Raw genomic sequence first — 25,000 nt, 5'->3', positions numbered from 1 at the left:
GGGGAGACGTTTTGGACAAATTTATTATTTAGTGATCTGAGAAACTGTCCTCTCTTCTTCCTCTTCCTGTAACAATCTGGCTGTTACCGGGTTGTTTTCCTCTGTGCATTTACAAAGCTGTGCTTACAATAAAATGAAGAAAAAAGAAAAATAACTTGTACAGACCATAATAAACACGGGTTTCTGTCTCAGTCAGTGGGAGGGGGCACCTGTTCTAACACACACACACAGGGTCTACAATTAACCAAAGTTGCGTCCTTTGTGCACTGACCGGAATCAACTGGTATTTACTGAGCACAGCACGTTAGATACTCAGTGTGTGACTGTGTGTCTGAACTTGGAAGCTGCAGAGTAAATACAGTTGAAGTTGGAAGTTCACATTTAGGTTGGAGTCATTAAAACTCGTTTTTCAACCACTCCACAAATTTCTTGTTAACAAACTCTAGTTTTGGCAAGTCGCTTAGGACATCTACTTTGTGTATGACACAAGTAATTTTTCCAACAATTGTTTACAGACAGATTATTTCACTGTATCACAATTCTAGTGGGTCAGAAGTTTACATACACTAAGTTGACTGTGCCTTTAAACAGCTTGGAAAATTCCAGAAACTTATGTCATGGCTCTAGAAGCTTCTGATAGGCTAATTGATGTAATTTGAGTCAATTGGAGGTGTACCTGTGGATGTATTTCAAGGCCTACCTTCAAACTCAGCGCCTCTTTGCTTGACATCAAAAGAAATCAGCCAAGACCTCAGAAAAAAATTGTAGACCTCCACAAGTCTGGTTCGTCCTTGGGAATTTCCAAACGCCTGAAGGTACCACGTTCATCTGTACAAACAATAGTACGCAAGTATAAACACCATGGGACCACGCAGCCGTCATACAGCTCAGGAAGGAGACGTGTTCTGTCTCCTAGAGATGAACGTACTTTGGTGCAAAAACTGCAAATCAATCCCAGAACAACAGCAAAGGACCTTGTGAAGAGGCTGGAGGAAACAGGTACAAAAGTATCTATATCCACAGTAAAACGAGTCCTATATCGACATAACCTGAAAGGCCGCTCAGCAAGGAAGAAGCCACTGTTCCAAAACCGTCATCAAAAAGCCAGACTACGGTTTGCAACTGCACATGTGGACAAAGATCGTACTTTTTGGAGAAATATCCTCTGGTCTGATGAAACAAAAATAGACCTGTTTGGCCATAATGTCGTTATGTTTGAAGGAAAAAGAGGGACGCTTGCAAGCCTCATGTTGCGGGGGTGCTTTGCTGCAGGAGTGACTGAATTGTATAGAACATTTGTGGGCAGAACTGAAAAAGCGTGTGTGCGAGCAAGGAGGCTTACAAACCTGACTCAGTTACACCAGCTGTCAGGAGAAATGGACCAAAATCCACCCAACTTATTGTGGGAAGCTTGTGGAAGGCTACCCGAAATGTTTGACCCAAGTTAAACAATTTAAAGGCAAAGCTACTAAATACTATGTAAACTTCTGACCCACTGGGAATGTGATGAAAGAAATAAAAGCTGAAATAAATAATTCTCTCTCCTATTATTCTGACATTTCACATTCTTAAAATAAAGTGGTGATCCTAACTGACCTAAGACAGCAAATGTTTTACGAGGATTAAATGTCAGGAATTGTGAAAAACTTGAGTTTAAATGTATTTGGCTACGGTGTATGTAAACTTCCGAATTCATCTGTAGTCTACCTGAAGCTGCAGAATATACAGTATATAGAGTCTCTGTGTGTAAATTAGAGGTCGAACCGATTTATTGGACAATGTTTTATTTTATTTATTTATTTAAATTTATAATAATGACAATTACAGCCATACTGAATGAATACTTTTAATTTAATATAATACATCAATCAAATCAATTTAGCCTCAAATAAATAATGAAACATGTTCAATTTGGTTTAAATAATGCAAAAACAAAGTGTTGGAGAAGAAATTAAAAGTGCAATATGTGCTATGTAAGAAAGCTAACGTTTAAGTTCCTTGCTCAGAACATGAGAACATATGAAAGACGGTGGTTCCTTTTAACATGAGTCTTCAATATTCCCAGGTAAGAAGTTTTAGGTTGTAGTTATTATAGGACTATTTCTATACGATTCGTATTTCATATATGTTTGACTATTGGATGTTCTTATAGGCACTTTAGTATTGCCAGTGTAACAGTATAGCTTCCGTCCCTCTCCTCGCTCCTAACTGAGCTCGAACCAGGAACACAACGACAACAGCCACCCTCGAAGCATCATTACCCATCGCTCCACAAAAGCCGCCTCCGTTGCAGAGCAAGTGGAACAACTATTCCAAGTCTCAGAGCGAGTGACGTTTGAAACGCTATTAGCACGCACCCCGCGAACTAGCTAGCCATTTCACATCGGTTACACCAGCCTCATCTCGGGAGTTGATAGGCTTGAAGTCATAAACAGCTTAATGCTTGAAGCACAGCGAAGAGCTGCTGGCAAAACGCACGAAAGTGCTGTTTGAATGAATGCTTACGAGCCTGCTGCTGCTGCCTACCACCGCTCAGTCACACTGCTCTATCAAATCATAGACTTCAATATAATATAATAAACACAGAAATACGAGCCTTAGGTCATTAATATGGTCAAATCCGAAAACAATCATTTCTAAAATAAAACGTTTATTCTTTCAGTGAAATACGGAACCGTTACCTATTTTATCTCAGTCTAAATATTCCGGTTACACTGCACAACCTTCAATGTTATGTCATAATTACGTAAAATTTGTGCCACTACTTCGCGGCTCAGCCGTTGTTCCTCCTAGACGTTTCCACTTCACAATAACAGCACTTACAGTTGACCAGGGCAGCTCTAGCAGGGAATAAGTTAGACGAACTGGAGATCGCATGGCTGTGTGCTCGAATTTTATACACCGTGTCAGCAACAGGTGTGGCTGAACTAGCCGAATCCACTCATTTGAAGGGGTGTCCATATACCTTTTTGTATATAGTGTATATCCATTGCTTTTGTCAGAATTTCTCATTAGGTTTGTTTAGGAATCATTGATGGACAGCAATATCCAAACCTTGTCTCCTATTTTTATTTTTAGCAGATTAAAGTCAGGAGTGAGACTAGACCACACAGGACCACACTCAATACCTCTTGGAAAGCCATTCTGGTGTCTGGCATTAAAATATGTGTAATTCTCACTCTAAAGAAATAAAACTATTCTAGGGTTAGGTTTTCATTAGACTGAGTTGAGTTTTCCTCTAATTTCTTGCCTGGGCTTTGCGCCTTTATTTATTTTGATCCTAACAAACTCCCCAGTCCCTGCCGATGACAAGCATACCCATGACATGATGCTGCCAACACAATGCTTGAAAATAGAGAGGGTTTCACTCTGCTGTATTGGATTTGACTCAACCCTGTAGTTTTTAATTTAGGCCAAAATTGAACACAGGTTTATTTATACCAGAGTGTTTGAATATTGCTTTCCATCAGTGATTCTCATCCAAATGTAAATGAGCTTGAGCAATTTTGACAAAAACAATGGATAAGAGTTGCACCCAGCCCACCCAGCCCTCTGCTGGGACACACCAGACCAGCTGCAGCACCACAGTGTGGTCCTAGTTGGTCCAGACACATAAGGCTGATTCACACCATGGGGCCAGAACCAAACTGTACTGGACTGGTCTGTGTGGGTATGGAGCCACCATAGTGGAACTGTGCTGGAAAGGACAACGTGAAAGAAACACCAGTGCCAGCTGAGAAGGTTTCTGGTCAAGTCAGTAATGTGGATCAGGCACTAGTGGGTGTTGTCTCTTGAACCCGTTCACATTTCCTCTCGAACTTCATGGAATTCTCTTTGTCTATTTTTGATTCAGTCCAATTGTCAAATGCGTGAGGCATGTTGGTGGCCAAAGTAAACAGCAGTGTCCGATTCACAGGTTAATATGTAACGTGATCAACTCATAAAATGGTAAGGGTGGGTAGTTCTGCTATTGTAGGACTGAAGATCACAACCACATTACAATCATTCCCACTAAATACATCCGACTTCACACCTGGCTGTTGGCCTTTGGTCCAACACCCCCCCCCCCCCCCCACATCTTCCCCCCTCTATTTTCTACAGTAGGAACACACTGTTCTCTGGAAGCAGAGGGGTACCAGCCTGCGAGCCTGCTGGTCTGTATCAGCCGAGTATTGTTGTCTCGTTTGAATTATGCATTTGAATATGTCTCTGTATGTGATGAGGTGAGTGAACATGATATGAACTGGTCACATCGGCGTTATAACGTAGAAGGGGTTGGCAAAAGCTCCGAATGAGCCCATTGGCTGAGCTGGGTGCGTTTGGCAATAGAGCGGCTTTCTGATTGGCCCTGCGACATCTCCCCCTGCGGCTGGCGACAGTCCGCAAGGTTTTGAGAGGGCTCCCGTCTGATGAGAAGCCATGTTCGTGCTGTCTGCATATGTGTCTACCGCTACTGTTCTGATCGTTAAAGAGTCTTATTTCACCGACCGGGAACTGTAGCCCTGGTCACACGAGTCCGCGATGAAAAAAGGAGAGAGGTTTCGGAGGGCACAGGAAGCGCTGGCTGCGAGCTTCTCATAGGACGATTCCTAACATCCGTGAAACAAATGCAAGTGAAGTTTTTTTTATAATGCTACTAGACTGCTAATGCTAGCTCACTAGTTGAGACGGACATGGCGTGTGAATGTGGTGTGTGGACTCAACATCCTGCATTTACGTAATGTTGCTAGTTAGCTATGGCTGGGCTCGGGGATGCGACGATGTCACCAGCAAAATTGACTTTTGAGGACAGCAAGTGAGCCAACTAGCGCTAGTTAGCTAGGGGAAATAAACAATTTTCACGCAACTGAGATACTTTTAGTGACCTTTTTCGTATCAGGTTAGGAGTAGCCAGCAGATCCGACCCGCTTGCTTTACAGCTGCACTAGGGTCAGACAGCCTTCCCATGTAGATTAAAAGACACCGCGCATTTTGGCTCGGAAAACGTACCTCAATCCAGGGAATGACAAATGTGTTGTACTACGAATTGTCCCATTATCCCAACTCATACACCAAGAAGATTGAACAACTGCTAGTTTTCAGGGAAACTGTCCTTTTGGTTCTCATGTTAGATAGCAGAAGCCATTTCGGAATGGAAGTCAGCCAATCATCTCCTTTGTTGTTCAATACAGCAGTTTGCTTAAAGCTGCAATAACTTTTTGGGAGACCTAATTAAATTCACATATACATGTGAGTAATAGGCACATCGCAGTGCAAGACTCTGAGTGCGACAGTCACTACAGACTCTTGAGTGCTACAGTCACTACAGACTCTGAGTGCTACAGTCACTACAGCTGAGTGCCACAGTCACTACAGACTCTGAGTGCCACAGTCACTACAGACAGTCACTACAGACTCTGAGTGCCACAGTCACTACAGACTCTGAGTGCTACAGTCACTACAGACTCTGAGTGCCACAGTCACTACAGAGTGCTACAGACTACAGACTCACTACAGACTCTGAGTGCGACAGTCACTACAGACTCTTGAGTGCTACAGTCACTACAGACTCTGAGTGCTACAGTCACTACAGACTCTGAGTGCTACAGTCACTACAGACTCTGAGTGCTACAGTCACTACAGACTCTGAGTGCTACAGTCACTACAGACTCTGAGTGCTACAGTCACTACAGACTCTGAGTGCTACAGTCACTACAGACTCTGAGTGCTACAGTCACTACAGACTCTGAGTGCTACAGTCACTACAGACTCTGAGTGCTACAGTCACTACAGACTCTGAGTGCTACAGTCACTACAGACTCTGAGTGCTACAGTCACTACAGACTCTGAGTGCCACAGTCACTACAGACTCTGAGTGCCACAGTCACTACAGACTCTGAGTGCCACAGTCACTACAGACTCTGAGTGCCACAGTCACTACAGACTCTGAGTGCCACAGTCACTACAGACTCTGAGTGCCACAGTCACTACAGACTCTGAGTGCCACAGTCACTACAGACTCTGAGCCACAGTCACTACAGACTCTGAGTGCCACAGTCACTACAGACAGACTCTACAGAGTGCCACAGTCACTACAGACTCTGAGTGCCACAGTCACTACAGACTCTGAGTGCCACAGTCACTACAGACTCTGAGTGCCACAGTCACTACAGACTCTGAGTGCCACAGTCACTACAGACTCTGAGTGCCACAGTCACTACAGACTCTGAGTGCCACAGTCACTACAGACTCTGAGTGCCACAGTCACTACAGACTCTGAGTGCCACAGTCACCAGACTCTGAGTGCCACAGTCACTACAGACTCTGAGTGCCACAGTCACTACAGACTCTGAGTGCCACAGTCACTACAGACTCTGAGTGCCACAGTCACTACAGACTCTGAGTGCCACAGTCACTACAGACTCTGAGTGCCACAGTCACTACAGACTCTGAGTGCCACAGTCACTACAGACTCTGAGTGCCACAGTCACTACAGACTCTGAGTGCCACAGTCACTACAGACTCTGAGTGCCACAGTCACTACAGACTCTGAGTGCCACAGTCACTACAGACTCTGAGTGCCACAGTCACTACAGACTCTGAGTCACTACAGACTCTGAGTGCCACAGTCACTACAGACTCTGAGTGCCACAGTCACTACAGACTCTGAGTGCCACAGTCACTACAGACTCTGACTACAGTCACTACAGACTCTGAGTGCCACAGTCACTACAGACTCTGAGTGCCACAGTCATACAGACCCACACTACAGTCACAGACTCTGAGTGCCACAGTCACTACAGACTCTGAGTGCCACAGTCATACAGACCACAGTCACTACAGACTCTGAGTGCCACAGTCACTACAGGTCACTACAGAGTGAGTGCTACAGTCACTACCTGTCACTACAGACTAGTGCTACAGGGCGGTGCTACAGTCACTACAGACTCTGAGTGCTACAGTCACTACAGACTCGGGATCGATCCCACACTGTCACATAACCAACCGGGAGTCCTGTAGGGCGGTGCACAATTGGCCCAGTGTCTTCCGTGTTAGTAGAGGTTTTGGATGGGGGGGGGGGGGCTTTATTTGGCTCATCACGGTCTAGCGACTCCTTGTGGCGGGCCAGGCACCAGCAGGCTGACTTCGGTCACAGTTTCCACCGTCACATTGGTGCGGTGGCTTCCGGCTTAAGCGGGCGGGTTTGGCAGGTCATGTTTAGTAGGACGGATGACTCGACTTTCGCCTCTCCCGAGCCCCTTTGGGGAGCTGCAGCGATTAGATAAGATCGTAATTGGATATGACTAAATTGGGGAGAAGGGGGGTTATAGATCTTGTCATTCTCATAGAACATAGCTTCCGCTGCTTTCAATGTACACTTTCTATGCTTCCCGTGATTAAGTTTACTTTTTGCATCTTGTACTTACTAGTTTTGTACACCAGTTTCAAACTGCTTGAAAATACAATATGTTTGGTTATGGATAAGATATACAGGTGGACAGTTTATTAGGTACACCCATCTAAAGAATATTCTATAAAAATCTAGTACGGCTGAATTCTTCGGTGCATGGACATGTTGCTCAATTGGTATCAAGGGACATAACTTGGGCCAGGAAAACATTCCCCACACCACTGCCACCAGCCTGTACCGTTGACAACAGGCAGGATAGGACCATGGACTCATGCTGCTTATGCCAAATCCTGCCATCAGCATGCCTCAACAGGAACCGGGATTTGACAGACCAGGCAATGTTTTTCCACTTCTCAATTGTCTCGTGTTGATGATGGCGTTCCCACTGGAGCCACTTCTTATTGTTTTTTTATCTGATAGGAGTGGAAACCGGGTGTGTTCGTCTGCTGCCAATCGCCCATCCGTGAAAAGAACGGACGAGGTGTGCGTTCCAAGATGCTGTTCTGCACAGCACTGGTACTGTGCCATTATTTACCTGTTTGTGGCCCTTCTGTTAGCTTGCACGATTCTTGACAATCTCCTTGGACCTCTCAGTAACGAGCTGTTTTGACTCACAGGACTGACTGGTCGTTTTTTGTTTGTCACACCGTTCTCTGTAAACCCCTAGACTCTGTCGTGTTTAAAAAGCCCAGGAGGCCGGCCATTTCTGAGGTACTTGAACCGGTGCGCCTTGCATCGACAATCATACCATGCTCGGGAGTTTCTTCAGTCACTAGTTTTGCCCAATCTAACGTTAAATCGAGCAGTAACGGAATGCCTCAATGCCTGTCTGCCTGCTTTATATAGCAAGCCACGGCCACGTGACTCACTGTGTGTAGGAGCCAACCATTTTCGCTTACCTAGTAAACTGGCCACTGAGTGTATTTCACAGAGGGTAAAGATGGTACAATGATTCTCCATACAATGACTGCTTGTTTTGTCTCACAACTAGTAGAATTTTTAACAACCAAGAAATTGAGTGATTTCTGCATATTACGTTTACATGTGCATTTAGCAGACGCCAAGGGCACAGACGCATTTTTCAACTAGTCAGCTTGGGGATTCAAACCAGCGACCTTTCGGTTACTTAACCAGGCTACCTGCCACTGTTTTCAGTCTAACAGTTGGGATAATGATACAATTCGAAGTACAATGCGTTTCTCGTCCATGGATTGAAGTACGTTTTGGAGCCATATCACGTTCCTGCTCTGCCATGTCTTAATGTACACAAGAAGCCTGTCCGACCCTAGAGCAGCTATAAGCAAGCGTGTCGGATCTGCTGGCTAGAGTCTGAGGTTAAGGTTAGGAAAAGGGGTTCGAGAAAATGCCCTACTAACCTGCTACAGAAATCACTTTGTATCTAAATGGCGTGGAGTTTCCCAGGTAGCTAGGTGGCTAGTTATTAGTGGTGGAGGGTTTAGCTAGCTAACTTTGAGCAAAAGGTTATTTAGCATGCTGTTATTCAAAGCGTCGTGATGTTTGTGGATTCTGTTGTTAGCTTAGCCTGCTAACTTTACCTAGCTAGTCTGGTTGTTGGCTTCATATAAATCCAGATTGCTACTTCCACTTGCAGTCATATTATGGCGAGATATCGGGCTAGTGTGGCGTGCTATCAATTCGCCTTCAGTTAGCTACAATAGCTAGTTAGCTAAAAGCAACTAACTAGCTTCTTAGCCAACCACCAGTAACTTACAATTATTTAGCCAGTAGTGGCCAACGCAACAACAACTAGCTAGTTACCATAGCTAGCTAACTTTCTCTTCATTGTATCCAGTCCACCAGCAGTGGTTCATTAGCCTGCTGGCTGCAGTCCCTTCCCCGGAGACGAAGCTGGCGGCCCTTCGGCTAGAGGCGGAGGAGAAGGAGCTGGGTACCATGGCCTGGGTGCTGAAGATGGACGATGCCACCATCGAGTCAGGGCTGGTACACGACTTTGATGCCAGTCTGTCGGGCATCGGGCAGGAGCTGGGGGCTGGAGTATACAGTATGAGGTTTGAGAGACCGCTTGATACACAATACACACAGTATGAGGTTAGAGAGACTGCTTGATACACAATACACACAGTATGAGGTTAGAGAGACCGCTTGATACACAATACACACAGTATGAGGTTAGAGAGACCGCTTGATACACAATACACACAGTATGAGGTTAGAGAGACCGCTTGATACACAATACATACAGTATGAGGTTAGAGAGACCGCTTGATACACAATACACACAGTATGAGGTTAGAGAGACCGCTTGATACACAATACACACAGTATGAGGTTAGAGAGACCGCTTGATACACAATACATACAGTATGAGGTTAGAGAGACCGCTTGATACACAATACATACAGAACTAGTTATATATCAGTGTGTCGGAACAGGAGATGGAAGGTACAAACACTTCCTCTCCTAAAGCCCTGGCGGGGATGCACGCAACACACACACACACACACACACACACACTGCATCCCCAGCTGAATTACAGTCACGTATGTGGTATCACATCCCCTCTGTGTGGTATTGTGTCAGAGTGTGTAGGGATGACAGCATTTTGCCACGGAGGACAGAGGGCTTTAATAGCCTACCAGACACATACAGGATGCATCAGCAGAATACATGGTACATAAACCCTGTCAGCACAGCCCAGGGAGGGAGTGGGGATAAGCCCCCCCCCCCGTCTCAGGGACATTGCTACAAGGCATCCAGCTTAACCTAATTCTCCTAATCTGCTATGAAAAGTCAAACCAGCTGTTAATGTGACAACGGTTGGATCCCTTCTAGCCATAACTGTCTCTCTGGGTGGCTCAGTGGCATGTCTCGGAGTGATGACATCGTGTGGTGGAACTGTGGGGTTGCTATGGCAGCAATCAGCTGGGATGCTCGGGGGGGGTTGTAGCTGTACCAGTCAGATCCTCCACTATGGAACAGTCAGGATCAGACACAGCTCTCACTGTCACCACAACAGCTCCCTAAGTGTAAGAATGTGTGTGTGTGTGTCTTCCCCACAGATGTTTGTGTCTGGGATGTTGTGTTTCTGTGGGATAAGAATTCCCAGCACTGTCAGCTGTCTTATCAGGATCCTGTGTTAAGTGTCTAGAGAGCAGCTGTGGTGCTCCGTAAGAACAGAATGTCTCAGCTAGCCAGTGGAGATGGCTCCTCGTGTGTCAGGAAGCAAGGGTGTATTCATTACGTCAATTCTGTTGCAAACCGTTTAGTCTGTAAACAAAACTTTCTTTTTTTTCCCACAGCAAACCGGTTACTACCAAACGCTCTTCGTCCTGACCTAAAAGCTGTTGGGTTCTTCAACAGCTCTTCGTCCGGACCTAAAAGCTGTTGGGTTCTTCAACAGCTCTTCGTCCGGACCTAAAAGCTGTTGGGTTCTTCAACAGCTCTTCGTCCGGACCTAAAAGCTGTTGGGTTCTTCAACAGCTCTTCGTCCGGACCTAAAAGCTGTTGGGTTCTTCAACAGCTCTTCGTCCGGACCTAAAAGCTGTTGGGTTCTTCAACAGCTCTTCGTCCGGACCTAAAAGCTGTTAATAAGACTGGACTGTTCCTATAGTTCGATAATTCTTTATTCTTTCCTTACCTTTGTTCCATATTTACTTGCCCCCCGTTGTCATTGATCTGATTGGTGGAAGCTATTGAAAACATGCAGTGGAACCTATGGAACACAGTATTCTACAGCTCGACTTGACCTTAGAGCGTTTTATGAACCTGGTCTTCAGACTGCCGACTCTTTCCAAAGTGAACTCGATTAACCTGAACCGTTGCAGGGAGCATGACCACATTCCTTCTGTTGGCATGTAGGACACACACACACACACAGACACACAGACACACACAGACACAGACACACACACACACACACACACACACACCAACCACTAGTGCCAGGGCTTGTTAGGGTGAGCTGAGGACAGGCTGTCTGTCTGGAGCTGCTGCCAAGTGTGTGTGTGTCCTGTTACTGTTTCAACAGGGCCACTTCCTCGCCCTAATGCTTTTCTCTTTGTGTCTCTGTCCAGTGATGTGCTGGCCCTGCCCATCTTTAAACAGGAAGAGTCCAGTCTCCCTTCAGACCGTGAGCGCAGCGCTCTGAACCCTCCCTTCCAGTATGTTCTCTGTGCTGCCACCTCCCCTGCCGTCAAACTACACGACGAGACCCTCACCTACCTAAACCAAGGTGACTTAGTCCTGTCCTGGAACACCGTCGTAGCGATGCGCTATATACACACACACACATACTGTCATGCTTAGCAGCGCTCACTCAACAGCAAGAAGGGATGTTGTATGTTTTCAAACAGTGGAGATACTCAATCACTCAGACTTCCTCCTCTTTACTCTGTGTCTCTCTCTCTTCGTCTCTCTGTCTCTCTGTCTGTCTCTCTCTCTGTCTCTCTGTCTCTCAGGCCAGTCTTATGAGATCCGTATGCTGGACAACAGGAAGCTGGAGTTATCAGAGATAAACAACAGGAGTGTGAAGGTCAGTATGTTCAGCGCTGTTAGGGTGGTGTTCCATAACGTGTGTGGGTGTGTAGAGTAGAGGTCAACCAATTCATCGGAATGGCCGATTTAATTAGGGCCGATTTTCAAGAATCTGTATTTTTGGGCGCTGATTTATTATTATTTTTTAAAAATCTTTATTTAACGAGGCAAGTCAGTTAAGAACACTTTCTTATTTTCAATGACGGCCTAGGAACAGTGGGTTAACTCCCTCGTTCAGGGGCAGAACAACAGATTTTCACCTTGTCAGCTCGGGGGATTCAATCTTGCAACCTTACAGTTAACTAGTCCAACGCTCTAACCACCTGCCTGTCTGTTACACAAATGCAGTAAGTCAAGGTAAGTTGCTAGCTAGCATTAAACTTACCTTATAAAAAACAATCAGTCATAATCACTAGTTAACTACACATGGTTGATGATATTACTAGTTTATCTAGCGTGTCCTGCGTTGCATATAATCAATGCGGTGCGTATTGTTGCTCCAACGTGAACCTAACCATGAACATCAATGCCTTTCTGAAAATCAATACACAGAAGTATATATTTTTAAACCTGCATATTTAGCTAAAAGAAATCCAGGTTAGCAGGCAATATTAACCAGCTGAAATTGTGTCACTTCTCTTGCATTCATTGCACACAGAGTCAGGGTATATGCAACAGTTTGGGCCGCCTGGCTCGTTGCGAACTAATTTGCCAGAATTGTAGGTAATTATGACATAACATTGAAGGTTGTGCAATGTAACAGCAATATTTAGACTTATGGATGCCACCCGTTAGATAACATACGGAACGAATCCGTATTTCACTGAAAGAATAAACGTCTTGTTATCGAGACGATAGTTTCTGGATTCGACCATATTAATGACCTAAAGGCTCGTATTTCTGTGTGTTATTATGTTATAACTGAGTCTATGATTTGATAGAGCAGTCTGACTGAGCGGTGGTAGGAAGCAACAGGCTCGTAAGCATTCATTCAAACAGCACTTTCATGCGTTTTGCCAGCAGCTCTTCGCTGTGCTTCAAGCATTGCGCTGTTTATGACTTCAAGCCTATCAACTCCCGAGATGAGGCTGGTGTAACCGATGTGAAATGGCTAGCTAGTTAGCGGGGTGCGAGCTAATAGCGTTTCAAATGTCACTCGCTCTGAGCCTGTGGTTGTTTCCCTTGCTCTGCATGGGTAACGCTGCTTCGGGGGTGGCTGTTGTCGTTGTGTTCCAGGTTCGAGCCCAGGGAGGAGCGAGGAGAGGGACTGAAGCTATACTGTTACACTGGCAATACTAAAGTGCCTATAAGAACATCCAATAGTCAAAGGTTAATGAAATACAAATGGTATAGAGAGAAATAGTCCTATAATAACTACAACCTAAAACCTCTTACCTGGGAATATTGAAGACTCATGTTAAAACCACCAGATTTCATATGTTCTCATGTTCTGAGCAAGGAACTTAAACGTTAACTTTCTTACATGGCACATATTGCACTTTTACTTTCTTCTCCAACACTTTGTTTTTGCATTATTTAAACCAAATTGAACATGTTTCATTTTGAGGCTAAATTGATTTTATTCATTCAGTATTGTTGTAATTGTCATTATCACAAATACATTATAAAAAAATTGTCCGATTAATCGGCTTTCGTTGGTCCTCCAATAATAGGTATTGTTGTTGAAAAATCATAATCGGTCGACCTCTAGTGTATCGTTAGGGTGGTGTTCCATAACGTGTGTGTGTGTAGAGTATCGTTCCATAATGTGTGTGTGTGTGTGTGTGTGTGTGTGTGTAGAGTATCGTTAGGGTGGTGTTCCATGACAGGAGACTCCAGTACACAGAGCATCGGCAGCTGGAGGGGTGGAAGTGGAATCGCCCTGGAGACCGTCTCCTAGACATCGGTAAGAACACACAAGTGTGTGTGTTTCTCTGTCAGTGCATGTATGTAGTGTGTGTGTGTTTCGCTGTCAGTACATGTATGTAGTGTGTGTGTGTGTATTTCTCTGTCAGTAAATGTGTGTGTGTGTGTATTTCTCTGTCAGTACATGTATGTAGTGTGTGTGTATGTGTGTAGACATCCCCTTGTCAGTGGGTATCACGGAGCCCAAGGCCGACCCCTCCCAGCTCTGTCAGTACATGTATGTAATGTGTGTGTGTAGACATCCCCTTGTCAGTGGGTATCACGGAGCCCAAGGCCGACCCCTCCCAGCTCTGTCAGTACATGTATGTAATGTGTGGGTGTGTGTGTAGACATCCCCTTGTCAGTGGGTATCACGGAGCCCAAGGCCGACCCCTCCCAGCTCTGTCAGTACATGTATGTAATGTGTGTGTGTGTGTAGACATCCCCTTGTCAGTGGGTATCACGGAGCCCAAGGCCGATCCCTCCCAGCTCTGTCAGTACATGTATGTAATGTGTGTGTGTGTGTGTAGACATCCCCTTGTCAGTGGGTATCACGGAGCCCAAGGCCGACCCCTCCCAGCTCTGTCAGTACATGTATGTAATGTGTGTGTGTGTGTGTGTAGACATCCCCTTGTCAGTGGGTATCACGGAGCCCAAGGCCGATCCCTCCCAGCTCTGTCAGTACATGTATGTAATGTGTGTGTGTGTGTGTGTAGACATCCCCTTGTCAGTGGGTATCACGGAGCCCAAGGCCGATCCCACCCAGCTCAACGCCGCCGAGTTTCTCTGGGACCTCAACAGGAGAGCCTCTGTGTTTGTGCAGGTAACTCCTCACTCCACCTATAGTCACATTAACTCAGTCTCTATTCTCTCCATCTTTCAACCTAACCCTCCTCGTGTGTGTGTGTGTGTGTAGGTTCACTGCATCAGTACAGAGTTCACCCCCAGGAAGCATGGAGGAGAGAAGGGAGTTCCCTTCAGGATCCAGATCGACACCTTCAGACAGGGAGACAACGGAGAGTCCACTGAACACCTCCACTCTGCCTCCTGTCAGATCAAAGTCTTCAAGGTACACACACAGAGATACACACACACACACACACAGAGATACACACACACACAGAGATACACACACACAGAGAGATGCACACACACACAGAGATGCACACACACACACACAGAGATGCACACACACACACACAGAGATACACACACACAGAGAGATACACACACACACAGAGATGCACACACACACACACAGAGATGCACACACACACACACAGAGATGCACACACAGAGATGCACACACACACACACACACAGAGATGCACACACACACAGAGATGCACACACACACAGAGATGCACACACACACGCACGCGCACACACACACACACACACACACACACACACACACACACAGATATATACACACACACACACAGATATACACACACACACACACACAGATATACACACACACACACACACACACAGATATACACACACACACACAGATACACACACAGATACACACACACATACACACACAGATACACACACACATACACACACACACAGATACACACACACAGATACACACACACACAGATACACACACACACACACAGATACACACACACACATACACACACACACACACACACACACAGAGATGCACACACACACACACACACACACACACAGATGCACACACACACACACACACACACACACACACACACACACAGAGATGCACACACACACACACACACACACACAGAGATGCACACACACACACACACACACACAGAGATACACACACACACAGAGATGCACACACACACACACACACACACAGAGATACACACACACACACACACACACACACACACACACACACACACACACAGAGATGCACACACACACACACACACACACACACAGAGATGCACACACACACACACACACACACACAGAGATGCACACACACACACACACACACACACAGAGATACACACACACACACACACAGAGATGCACACACACACACACACACACACACACAGAGATACACACACACACACAGAGATACACACACACACACAGAGATACACACTCACACACACACACACACAGATACACACAGATACACACACACACAGATACACACACACACAGATACACACACACACACACACACACACACACACACACACAGAGATACACACACGCACGCACGCACACACACACACACACACACACACACACACACACACACACACACACACACACACACACACACACACACACACACACACACACACACACACACACACACACACACACACAGATATACATACACACACACACACACAGATATACATACACACACACACACACAGATATACATACACACACACACAGATACACACACAGATACACACACACATACACACACACACAGATACACACACACAGATACACACACACACAGATACACACACACACACAGATACACACACACACACACAGATACACACACACACACACACACACACACACACACACACAGAGATGCACACACACACACACAGAGATGCACACACACACACACACACACACACACAGAGATGCACACACACACACAGAGATGCACACACACACACACACACACACACACACACACACACACACACACACACACACACACAGAGATACACACTCACACACACACACACACAGATACACACACACACACACACACAGATACACACACACACAGATACACACACACAGAGATACACACACACACACACACAGACACACACACACACACACACACACACACAGAGAGATATACACACACCAAGTCAGATCACCTTATTGAGGGGTTAGTTGCGGAAGACAAATTTCATTTGAATACATTGCTGTAATATTGACTAGGTACCCCCCCTTTCCTTTCCTCATTCCTCTTGCTCTCTCCCTCCTCCTCCCAGCCAAAGGGGGCAGACAGGAAACAGAAGACGGACAGAGAGAAGATGGAGAAACGAACGTCTCAAGAGAAGGAGAAGTACCAATGTTCCTACAACACCACCATCCTATCAGAGGTCGGTCTGTCCAGGGTTTTAAAACGAGACTGGAACACTATTACAGCACTTTAATAGAGGTTGGTCTGTCCAGGGTTTTAAAACGAGACTGGAACACTATTACAGCACTTTAACAGGGGTTGGTCTGTCCAGGGTTTTAAAACGAGACTGGAACACTATTACAGCACTTTAACAGAGGTTGGTCTGTCCAGGGTTTTAAAACGAGACTGGAACACTATTACAGCACTTTAACAGAGGTTGGTCTGTCCAGGGTTTTAAAACGAGACTGGAACACTATTACAGCACTTTAACAGAGGTCGGTCTGTCCAGGGTTTTAAAACGAGACTGGAACACTATTACAGCACTTTAACAGAGGTCGGTCTGTCCAGGGTTTTAAAACGAGACTGGAACACTATTACAGCACTTTAACAGGGTTTGGTCTGTCCAGGGTTTTAAAACGAGACTGGAACACTATTACAGCACTTTAACAGAGGTCGGTCTGTCCAGGGTTTTAAAACGAGACTGGAACACTATTACAGCACTTTAACAGAGGTCGGTCTGTCCAGGGTTTTAAAACGAGACTGGAACACTATTACAGCACTTTAACAGGGGTCGGTCTGTCCAGGGTTTTAAAACGAGACTGGAACACTATTACAGCACTTTAATAGAGGTTGGTCTGTCCAGGGTTTTAAAACGAGACTGGAACACTATACAGCACTTTAACAGAGGTCGGTCTGTCCAGGGTTTTAAAACGAGACTGGAACACTATTACAGCACTTTAACAGGGGTTGGTCTGTCCAGGGTTTTAAAACGAGACTGGAACACTATTACAGCACTTTAACAGAGGTTGGTCTGTCCAGGGTTTTAAAACGAGACTGGAACACTATTACAGCACTTTAACAGAGGTCGGTCTGTCCAGGGTTTTAAAACGAGACTGGAACACTATTACAGCACTTTAACAGAGGTCGGTCTGTCCAGGGTTTTAAAACGAGACTGGAACACTATTACAGCACTTTAACAGAGGTTGGTCTGTCCAGGGTTTTAAAACGAGACTGGAACACTATTACAGCACTTTAACAGAGGTCGGTCTGTCCAGGGTTTTAAAACGAGACTGGAACACTATTACAGCACTTTAACAGAGGTCGGTCTGTCCAGGGTTTTAAAACGAGACTGGAACACTATTACAGCACTTTAACAGAGGTCGGTCTGTCCAGGGTTTTAAAACGAGACTGGAACACTATTACAGCACTTTAACAGAGGTCGGTCTGTCCAGGGTTTTAAAACGAGACTGGAACACTATTACAGCACTTTAACAGAGGTTGACACTTTTTTTGAAGTGTACTTATCAGGAGTCAAGTGTACGGGCTCAGATTGTGTGTGTGTGTGTGTGTGTGTGTGTGTGTCTAGATGAGGCTGGAGCCGATCGTAGAGGAAGTGGGAGACTATGAGCTGAAGAAGTCCAGCAAGAGGACGCTGCCGGCTGACTGTGGGGACTCGCTGGCCAAGAGAGGCAGTGTAAGAGTCTTTATAGATTATATTTATCCTGCTTTCATATCTGTCCTCTCCTCCTGTCCAGGTAGTGAATATATAGTTGAATGTCCCTCCTGTCCAGGTAGTGAATATATAGTTGAATGTCCCTCCTGTCCAGGTAGTGAATATATAGTTGAATGTTCCTCCTGTCCAGGTAGTGAATATATAGTTGAATGTCCCTCCTGTCCAGGTAGTGAATATATAGATGAATGTCCCTCCTGTCCAGGTAGTGAATATATAGTTGTATGTCCCTCCTGTCCAGGTAGTGAATATATAGTTGAATGTCCCTCCTGTCCAGGTAGTGAATATATAGTTGAATGTTCCTCCTGTCCAGGTAGTGAATATATAGTTGAATGTTCCTCCTGTCCAGGTAGTGAATATATAGTTGAATGTTCCTCCTGTCCAGGTAGTGAATATATAGTTGAATGTCCCTCCTGTCCAGGTAGTGAATATATAGTTGAATGTTCTTCCTGTCCAGGTAGTGAATATATAGTTGAATGTTCCTCCTGTCCAGGTAGTGAATATATAGTTGAATGTCCCTCCTGTCCAGGTAGTGAATATATAGTTGAATGTTCCTCCTGTCCAGGTAGTGAATATATAGTTGAATGTTCCTCCTGTCCAGGTAGTGAATATATAGTTGAATGTCCCTCCTGTCCAGGTAGTGAATATATAGTTGAATGTTCTTCCTGTCCAGGTAGTGAATATATAGTTGAATGTCCCTCCTGTCCAGGTAGTGAATATATAGTTGAATGTTCCTCCTGTCCAGGTAGTGAATATATAGTTGAATGTCCCTCCTGTCCAGGTAGTGAATATATAGTTGAATGTCCCTCCTGTCCAGGTAGTGAATATATAGTTGAATGTCCCTCCTGTCCAGGTAGTGAATATATAGTTGAATGTTCCTCCTGTCCAGGTAGTGAATATATAGTTGAATGTCCCTCCTGTCCAGGTAGTGAATATATAGTTGAATGTTCCTCCTGTCCAGGTAGTGAATATATAGTTGAATGTCCCTCCTGTCCAGGTAGTGAATATATAGTTGAATGTCCCTCCTGTCCAGGTAGTGAATATATAGTTGAATGTCCCTCCTGTCCAGGTAGTGAATATATAGTTGAATGTCCCTCCTGTCCAGGTAGTGAATATATAGTTGAATGTTCCTCCTGTCCAGGTAGTGAATATATAGTTGAATGTCCCTCCTGTCCAGGTAGTGAATATATAGTTGAATGTCCCTCCTGTCCAGGTAGTGAATATATAGTTGAATGTCCCTCCTGTCCAGGTAGTGAATATATAGTTGAATGTCCCTCCTGTCCAGGTAGTGAATATATAGTTGAATGTCCCTCCTGTCCAGGTAGTGAATATATAGTTGAATGTCCTCCTGTCCAGGTAGTGAATATATAGTTGAATGTCGCTCCTGTCCAGGTAGTGAATATATAGTTGAATGTTCTCTCCTCCTGTCCAGGTAGTGAATATATAGTTGAATGTTCCTCCTGTCCAGGTAGTGAATATATAGATGAATGTCCCTCCTGTCCAGGTAGTGAATATATAGTTGAATGTTCCTCTCCTCCTGTCCAGGTAGTGAATATATAGTTGAATGTTCCTCCTGTCCAGGTAGTGAATATATAGATGAATGTCCCTCCTGTCCAGGTAGTGAATATATAGTTGAATGTTCCTCTCCTCCTGTCCAGGTAGTGAATATATAGTTGAATGTCGCTCCTGTCCAGGTAGTGAATATATAGTTGAATGTTCCTCTCCTCCTGTCCAGGTAGTGAATATATAGTTGAATGTTCCTCCTGTCCAGGTAGTGAATATATAGATGAATGTCCCTCCTGTCCAGGTAGTGAATATATAGTTGTATGTCCCTCCTGTCCAGGTAGTGAATATATAGTTGAATGTTCCTCCTGTCCAGGTAGTGAATATATAGATGAATGTCCCTCCTGTCCAGGTAGTGAATATATAGTTGAATGTTCCTCCTGTCCAGGTAGTGAATATATAGATGAATGTCCCTCCTGTCCAGGTAGTGAATATATAGTTGAATGTTCCTCTCCTCCTGTCCAGGTAGTGAATATATAGTTGAATGTCGCTCCTGTCCAGGTAGTGAATATATAGTTGAATGTTCCTCTCCTCCTGTCCAGGTAGTGAATATATAGTTGAATGTTCCTCCTGTCCAGGTAGTGAATATATAGTTGAATGTTCCTCCTGTCCAGGTAGTGAATATATAGTTGAATGTCCCTCCTGTCCAGGTAGTGAATATATAGTTGAATGTTCCTCCTGTCCAGGTAGTGAATATATAGTTGAATGTTCCTCCTGTCCAGGTAGTGAATATATAGTTGAATGTCCCTCCTGTCCAGGTAGTGAATATATAGTTGAATGTTCCTCCTGTCCAGGTAGTGAATATATAGTTGAATGTTCCTCTCCTCCTGTCCAGGTAGTGAATATATAGTTGAATGTTCCTCCTGTCCAGGTAGTGAATATATAGTTGAATGTTCCTCCTGTCCAGGTAGTGAATATATAGTTGAATGTTCCTCCTGTCCAGGTAGTGAATATATAGTTGAATGTTCCTCCTGTCCAGGTAGTGAATATATAGTTGAATGTTCCTCTCCTCCTGTCCAGGTAGTGAATATATAGTTGAATGTTCCTCCTGTCCAGGTAGTGAATATATAGTTGAATGTTCCTCCTGTCCAGGTAGTGAATATATAGTTGTATGTCCCTCCTGTCCAGGTAGTGAATATATAGTTGAATGTTCCTCCTGTCCAGGTAGTGAATATATAGTTGAATGTCCCTCCTGTCCAGGTAGTGAATATATAGTTGAATGTTCCTCCTGTCCAGGTAGTGAATATATAGTTGAATGTCCCTCCTGTCCAGGTAGTGAATATATAGTTGAATGTTCCTCCTGTCCAGGTAGTGAATATATAGTTGAATGTTCCTCCTGTCCAGGTAGTGAATATATAGTTGAATGTTCCTCCTGTCCAGGTAGTGAATATATAGTTGAATGTCCCTCCTGTCCAGGTAGTGAATATATAGTTGAATGTTCCTCCTGTCCAGGTAGTGAATATATAGTTGAATGTTCCTCCTGTCCAGGTAGTGAATATATAGTTGAATGTTTCTCTCCTCCTGTCCAGGTAGTGAATATATAGTTGAATGTTCCTCCTGTCCAGGTAGTGAATATATAGTTGAATGTCCCTCCTGTCCAGGTAGTGAATATATAGTTGAATGTCCCTCCTGTCCAGGTAGTGAATATATAGTTGAATGTTCCTCCTGTCCAGGTAGTGAATATATAGTTGAATGTCCCTCCTGTCCAGGTAGTGAATATATAGTTGAATGTCCCTCCTGTCCAGGTAGTGAATATATAGTTGAATGTTCCTCCTGTCCAGGTAGTGAATATATAGTTGAATGTTCCTCCTGTCCAGGTAGTGAATATATAGTTGAATGTCCCTCCTGTCCAGGTAGTGAATATATAGTTGAATGTCCCTCCTGTCCAGGTAGTGAATATATAGTTGAATGTTCCTCCTGTCCAGGTAGTGAATATATAGTTGAATGTTCCTCCTGTCCAGGTAGTGAATATATAGTTGAATGTCCCTCCTGTCCAGGTAGTGAATATATAGTTGAATGTTCCTCCTGTCCAGGTAGTGAATATATAGTTGAATGTTCCTCCTGTCCAGGTAGTGAATATATAGTTGAATGTTCCTCCTGTCCAGGTAGTGAATATATAGTTGAATGTCCCTCCTGTCCAGGTAGTGAATATATAGTTGAATGTTCCTCCTGTCCAGGTAGTGAATATATAGTTGAATGTCCCTCCTGTCCAGGTAGTGAATATATAGTTGAATGTTCCTCCTGTCCAGGTAGTGAATATATAGTTGAATGTCCCTCCTGTCCAGGTAGTGAATATATAGTTGAATGTCCCTCCTGTCCAGGTAGTGAATATATAGTTGAATGTTCCTCCTGTCCAGGTAGTGAATATATAGTTGAATGTTCCTCCTGTCCAGGTAGTGAATATATAGTTGAATGTTTCTCTCCTCCTGTCCAGGTAGTGAATATATAGTTGAATGTTCCTCCTGTCCAGGTAGTGAATATATAGTTGAATGTTCCTCCTGTCCAGGTAGTGAATATATAGTTGAATGTCCCTCCTGTCCAGGTAGTGAATATATAGTTGAATGTCCCTCCTGTCCAGGTAGTGAATATATAGTTGAATGTTCCTCCTGTCCAGGTAGTGAATATATAGTTGAATGTTCCTCCTGTCCAGGTAGTGAATATATAGATGAATGTCCCTCCTGTCCAGGTAGTGAATATATAGTTGAATGTTCCTCCTGTCCAGGTAGTGAATATATAGTTGAATGTTCCTCCTGTCCAGGTAGTGAATATATAGTTGAATGTCCCTCCTGTCCAGGTAGTGAATATATAGTTGAATGTCCCTCCTGTCCAGGTAGTGAATATATAGTTGAATGTTCCTCCTGTCCAGGTAGTGAATATATAGTTGAATGTTCCTCCTGTCCAGGTAGTGAATATATAGTTGAATGTTCCTCCTGTCCAGGTAGTGAATATATAGTTGAATGTTCCTCCTGTCCAGGTAGTGAATATATAGTTGAATGTCCCTCCTGTCCAGGTAGTGAATATATAGTTGTATGTTCCTCCTGTCCAGGTAGTGAATATATAGTTGTATGTTCCTCCTGTCCAGGTAGTGAATATATAGTTGAATGTTCCTCCTGTCCAGGTAGTGAATATATAGTTGAATGTTCCTCCTGTCCAGGTAGTGAATATATAGTTGAATGTCCCTCCTGTCCAGGTAGTGAATATATAGTTGAATGTTCCTCCTGTCCAGGTAGTGAATATATAGTTGAATGTTCCTCCTGTCCAGGTAGTGAATATATAGTTGAATGTTCCTCCTGTCCAGGTAGTGAATATATAGTTGTATGTCCCTCCTGTCCAGGTAGTGAATATATAGTTGAATGTTCCTCCTGTCCAGGTAGTGAATATATAGTTGAATGTCCCTCCTGTCCAGGTAGTGAATATATAGTTGAATGTTCCTCCTGTCCAGGTAGTGAATATATAGTTGAATGTTCCTCCTGTCCAGGTAGTGAATATATAGTTGAATGTTCCTCCTGTCCAGGTAGTGAATATATAGTTGAATGTCCCTCCTGTCCAGGTAGTGAATATATAGTTGAATGTTCCTCCTGTCCAGGTAGTGAATATATAGTTGAATGTTCCTCCTGTCCAGGTAGTGAATATATAGTTGAATGTTCCTCCTGTCCAGGTAGTGAATATATAGTTGAATGTCCCTCCTGTCCAGGTAGTGAATATATAGTTGAATGTTCCTCCTGTCCAGGTAGTGAATATATAGTTGAATGTCCCTCCTGTCCAGGTAGTGAATATATAGTTGAATGTTCCTCCTGTCCAGGTAGTGAATATATAGTTGAATGTTCCTCCTGTCCAGGTAGTGAATATATAGTTGAATGTCCCTCCTGTCCAGGTAGTGAATATATAGTTGAATGTCCCTCCTGTCCAGGTAGTGAATATATAGTTGAATGTTCCTCCTGTCCAGGTAGTGAATATATAGTTGAATGTTCCTCCTGTCCAGGTAGTGAATATATAGTTGAATGTTCCTCCTGTCCAGGTAGTGAATATATAGTTGAATGTTCCTCCTGTCCAGGTAGTGAATATATAGTTGAATGTTCCTCCTGTCCAGGTAGTGAATATATAGTTGAATGTTCCTCCTGTCCAGGTAGTGAATATATAGTTGAATGTTCCTCCTGTCCAGGTAGTGAATATATAGTTGAATGTTCCTCCTGTCCAGGTAGTGAATATATAGTTGAATGTTCCTCTCCTCCTGTCCAGGTAGTGAATATATAGTTGAATGTTCCTCCTGTCCAGGTAGTGAATATATAGTTGAATGTTCCTCCTGTCCAGGTAGTGAATATATAGTTGAATGTTCCTCCTGTCCAGGTAGTGAATATATAGTTGAATGTTCCTCCTGTCCAGGTAGTGAATATATAGTTGAATGTTCCTCCTGTCCAGGTAGTGAATATATAGTTGAATGTTCCTCCTGTCCAGGTAGTGAATATATAGTTGAATGTTTCTCTCCTCCTGTCCAGGTAGTGAATATATAGTTGAATGTTCCTCCTGTCCAGGTAGTGAATATATAGTTGAATGTCCCTCCTGTCCAGGTAGTGAATATATAGTTGAATGTCCCTCCTGTCCAGGTAGTGAATATATAGTTGAATGTCCCTCCTGTCCAGGTAGTGAATATATAGTTGAATGTCCCTCCTGTCCAGGTAGTGAATATATAGTTGAATGTCCCTCCTGTCCAGGTAGTGAATATATAGTTGAATGTCCCTCCTGTCCAGGTAGTGAATATATAGTTGAATGTCCCTCCTGTCCAGGTAGTGAATATATAGTTGAATGTCCCTCCTGTCCAGGTAGTGAATATATAGTTGAATGTCCCTCCTGTCCAGGTAGTGAATATATAGTTGAATGTCCCTCCTGTCCAGGTAGTGAATATATAGTTGAATGTCCCTCCTGTCCAGGTAGTGAATATATAGTTGAATGTTCCTCCTGTCCAGGTAGTGAATATATAGTTGAATGT

The 25,000-nt window shown here is 44.1% G+C and overlaps 2 protein-coding genes and 1 long non-coding RNA gene across 52 annotated transcripts in view; all 3 read left to right on the top strand.

Moving 5' to 3' along the window:
• Positions 1-154, top strand: part of LOC118397938 (CLIP-associating protein 2-like) — a 149,238-nt gene extending 149,084 nt beyond the window's left edge. Inside the window, exon 43 of the mRNA XM_052469456.1 lies at positions 1-154. This exon is cut by the window's left edge and continues 1,120 nt beyond it. The gene's annotated coding sequence lies outside the window, so the exon portion shown is untranslated.
• A 4,221-nt stretch (positions 155-4,375) lies between these two features.
• The window catches only part of LOC118397632 (upstream-binding protein 1-like), a 41,766-nt gene continuing 21,141 nt past the window's right edge, over positions 4,376-25,000 (top strand). For all 49 annotated transcript variants that reach the window (XR_008070250.1, XR_008070241.1, XR_008070235.1 and 46 more), the window contains exons 1-9: positions 4,376-4,609; positions 9,204-9,420; positions 11,446-11,603; positions 11,830-11,903; positions 13,706-13,811; positions 14,527-14,633; positions 14,727-14,879; positions 16,810-16,920; positions 18,307-18,414. Coding sequence is in view for 1 of the 49 variants with exons in the window: in XM_052469453.1 (XP_052325413.1) it covers positions 9,305-9,420; positions 11,446-11,603; positions 11,830-11,903; positions 13,706-13,811; positions 14,527-14,633; positions 14,727-14,879; positions 16,810-16,920; positions 18,307-18,414 (933 nt within the window). In the remaining 48 variants the exon portion in view is untranslated. The remainder of the gene's footprint in view (positions 4,610-9,203; positions 9,421-11,445; positions 11,604-11,829; positions 11,904-13,705; positions 13,812-14,526; positions 14,634-14,726; positions 14,880-16,809; positions 16,921-18,306; positions 18,415-25,000) is intronic.
• On the top strand, positions 16,927-18,146 carry LOC127909203 (uncharacterized). Of its 2 annotated transcripts, none has more exons than XR_008070251.1 (3): positions 16,927-17,156; positions 17,628-17,863; positions 17,923-18,146. It is a non-coding gene; the product is annotated as an uncharacterized LOC127909203 (long non-coding RNA). The 2 variants fall into 2 exon arrangements; XR_008070252.1 differs by having other exon boundaries at positions 16,927-17,215.

This window comes from Oncorhynchus keta, chromosome 19 (genome assembly GCF_023373465.1).
Source record: "Oncorhynchus keta strain PuntledgeMale-10-30-2019 chromosome 19, Oket_V2, whole genome shotgun sequence".
Classification (NCBI taxonomy): domain Eukaryota; kingdom Metazoa; phylum Chordata; class Actinopteri; order Salmoniformes; family Salmonidae; genus Oncorhynchus; species Oncorhynchus keta.
Note: the sequence above shows the minus strand (reverse complement) of the source record. Positions and strands in the feature narration are given on the sequence as shown.